Source organism: Acomys minous (assembly GCF_964271855.1).
Source record: "Acomys minous genome assembly, chromosome: 18".
Taxonomy (NCBI): domain Eukaryota; kingdom Metazoa; phylum Chordata; class Mammalia; order Rodentia; family Muridae; genus Acomys; species Acomys minous.
In genome coordinates, this window is record NC_140501.1 from 21,060,116 (window position 1) to 21,063,051 (window position 2,936).

The 2,936-nt window shown below is 39.1% G+C and overlaps 1 protein-coding gene across 1 annotated transcript; it reads left to right on the top strand.

Annotated features, from left to right (window-relative positions):
* Nucleotides 1-383: 383 nt before the first annotated feature.
* LOC311589286 (ubiquitin-ribosomal protein eS31 fusion protein-like) lies at nucleotides 384-972 on the top strand. The gene has a single exon (XM_084767595.1). The coding sequence runs from the start codon at nucleotides 452-454 to the stop codon at nucleotides 917-919; it is 468 nt and encodes a 155-aa protein (XP_084623721.1). The 5' UTR covers nucleotides 384-451; the 3' UTR covers nucleotides 920-972.
* The last annotated feature ends 1,964 nt before the right edge of the window (nucleotides 973-2,936 follow it).

A 2,936-nucleotide genomic window follows, 5' to 3' on the forward strand; every position in this document is an offset into this window, starting at 1 on the left:
ATATCCCACTCTCCACTCTACTGTGGAGAGTGTTCTGTCCATTGTCTAGATCTGGGTAGGGGTTTAAGGTTTCTATTTAATTTATATATTATTATATTTTTTGTCAATGGGAGTATTTGGGAGTATACTAATACTTCCTGTATTCTTGTCTTCGCAGTGTGGTCCATGTACAGTAGAGTAGACTCAGTTATATAAAACTTGCTGATTAATTATTTCAGTTCCTAGCCAACTACTGGCACGTTTTCCATCCTTCCATCCTCCACAAATGAAACCGGAAGGGTGCCTTGGCAATAGATGCATGCTTTGGTACAGAATAAAGATCCTGAGGATTGCTGCATTATTATTGCTCATATTCAAAGTTTATGCTTTGAAAATATCTTTTGGGGTCGCTGTCACCGGGGCCGTCGGGTCTAATCCGTTTTTTTCGCGTGCAGGTGGAGTCACCACCAAGATGCAGATTTTTGTGAAGACCCTTATGGGGAAGACCATCACGCTCGAGGCTAAACCCTCGAATACTATAGAAAGTGTAAAGGCCAAGATCCAGGATAAGGAAGGAATTCCTCCTGATCAGCAGAGGTTGATCTTTGCTGGTAAGCAGTTGGAAGATGGCCGCACTTTGTCAGACTACAACATTCAAAAGGAGTCCACCCTTCATCTTGTGTTGAGACTTCGTGGTGATAGGAAAAGGAAGAAGAAGTCTTACACCACTCCCAAGAAGAATAAGCATAAGAGGAAGAAGGTGAAGTTGGCTGTGCTGAAATACTATAAGATGGATGAAAATGGCAAAATTAGCCGACTTCGTCGAGAGTGTCCTTCTGATGAATGTGGTGCTGGAGTGTTTATGGCTAGCCACTTTGACAGACATTACTGTGGCAAATGTTGTCTGACTTATTGCTTCAACAAATCAGAAGACAAGTAGTTGTGTATGAGTTAATAAAAAGAAGGAACTGATGTTTAAAAAAAAAAAGAAAACATCTTTTGGGCAATGTATAAGCTTTTGAGATATGTAGCTATTGAATATTAATTTATGATATATCATATTATTCATATTTTATCTTTTGCACAATGAGTTGCTTCTAGGAGTTCCATTTTCTTTTCCATTGCTAATAAAACTGTGAAAATGATGAAGAAATAGAATTACTAGGCAGTGGAACAGATGCAGTTTTATCCTTACTCTTTGTTTTCTGTATTTTAAAATGTCACCTGTGATACAACCTCAATATACTAGATATCATAAGACAAACATTCAAACATTTCTTAAACTCATAATATTACAAATTACTATTACCAAGAAAGAGCAACGTAGAAGCAACAACAATAAAAAATATGGCTTGCCTGTTTTCATGTAGCTTATAATATGAATAGGAGTGAGATGTTAAACAACTTTTCCAATAAATATATAATTATCCATTGACATATATGCTCTGAAGAAAAGGGATGTGATTTTATGCTAAAATATAGGAAATAGATTTCCAAACCCAGAATCAGAGAAGACGAGCCATGACAAATGGTCTAAAGATGAACTGGGTAAACTACCTGGAGGTTGGATGGTAAGAAGTGATGGGTAGAACATTCCAGAAAGAGGAAAAAAAATCACATGCTAAGAGGTGAAAACATGGAGGTGCATTTGAGGATGAAAAAGCCCAGGCGGCTGGAGTAAGGCAGGCATGGACATCAGCTAGCTCATGTAGGACCAGCCAGCTCAACTCATGACAGGACCTTAGCTTTAAGAGACCCTGAGAAGCACTAAAGGAGTTTGGCTAGGAAGAGGATGTAATTGACCTGAACTGGTTTCTACTATCTACACTGCAGAAAAAGACTACAGGGGTGATAAATGTATGCACAAGGACGATACTTCTCTTCCTGGTGATGTCAGAATAGTGTCGTGTAGTGTACATAAGGTAATGGGAAAAAAAAAAAACCGATGGATGTATGAATGGATAAGGTTGACAGTGACATCTACTGAAAGCCACTGCTGGAGCAGGACTAAGGTCACAGAGGATGTCAAGTTTTATATGGGAAAGTTGAATAGGAGGTACATTTGAATCACAGAGTGGGTATGGTATGTAACATTTATCTGTGCAGATGATCTGGGCTATGTAATACAAGGAGATAGTGAAGATATGACATCAAACTAAAACAGCTAAGTTCAGAGTTCGGGCTTTTTGGAATCCAAGTGCGTTCTTTCTGACCATCACATTTTTTGTTTGTAAATTAAATAATAAATTGTCTCTCGCTAATCTCCTTGAAGTGGTTTATAAACATGAGATTTAGAACACTTGTCCTAGATAGCAGAAAACCCTCAATGGTAGCACTTTAAATGAGGTCTGACCATCGCATCGTCTCAAGCTTGAGTCCAGAGTTTGGCTACTGATCTCAAAGGACAGATGCGTGGGCTCACACAGGACATGGAGTCCTTTGCTTTCACCCTGGGCACACAATAATTAATAGCAGAAGTGGTCATGTGTTGAAACCTTTATGTGTGGGTTCGGAAGCAATTTTGTGGCTTACATATAAGGACTTAGACGGAGTCCCCCCCATTTTTATTCTCCCAATCCACTTTACTGTTTCCACGATCCCCTAGATCATGAAATGGAAGAATTGTGGGGTTCACTCTGAACGGCTTTATCATCTTTTCCATCACGATTGTGCCATAAAGGTAAAATTCTGAATTCCTGGCGTTACATTCACTTTCATGGCAGCCGACCACACACCATAAAATAGCATGGTGATGACTCACTCCAGAGGGAAGGAGAACGGAAGTGAGTTCTATGCCCAAGCATTTTTTTTTTCAGAAACAATTGCTTTGGTGACAAGGAAAAACTTAGACCTTTTTGCTGATGTCAGAAACTTATCTGCTAACCAGGCCTGCAAACATTTCTGTGGCCAAATGCAGGCATATTTTTTAAGAAAGAACTGTATCAATCTTTTGGTGT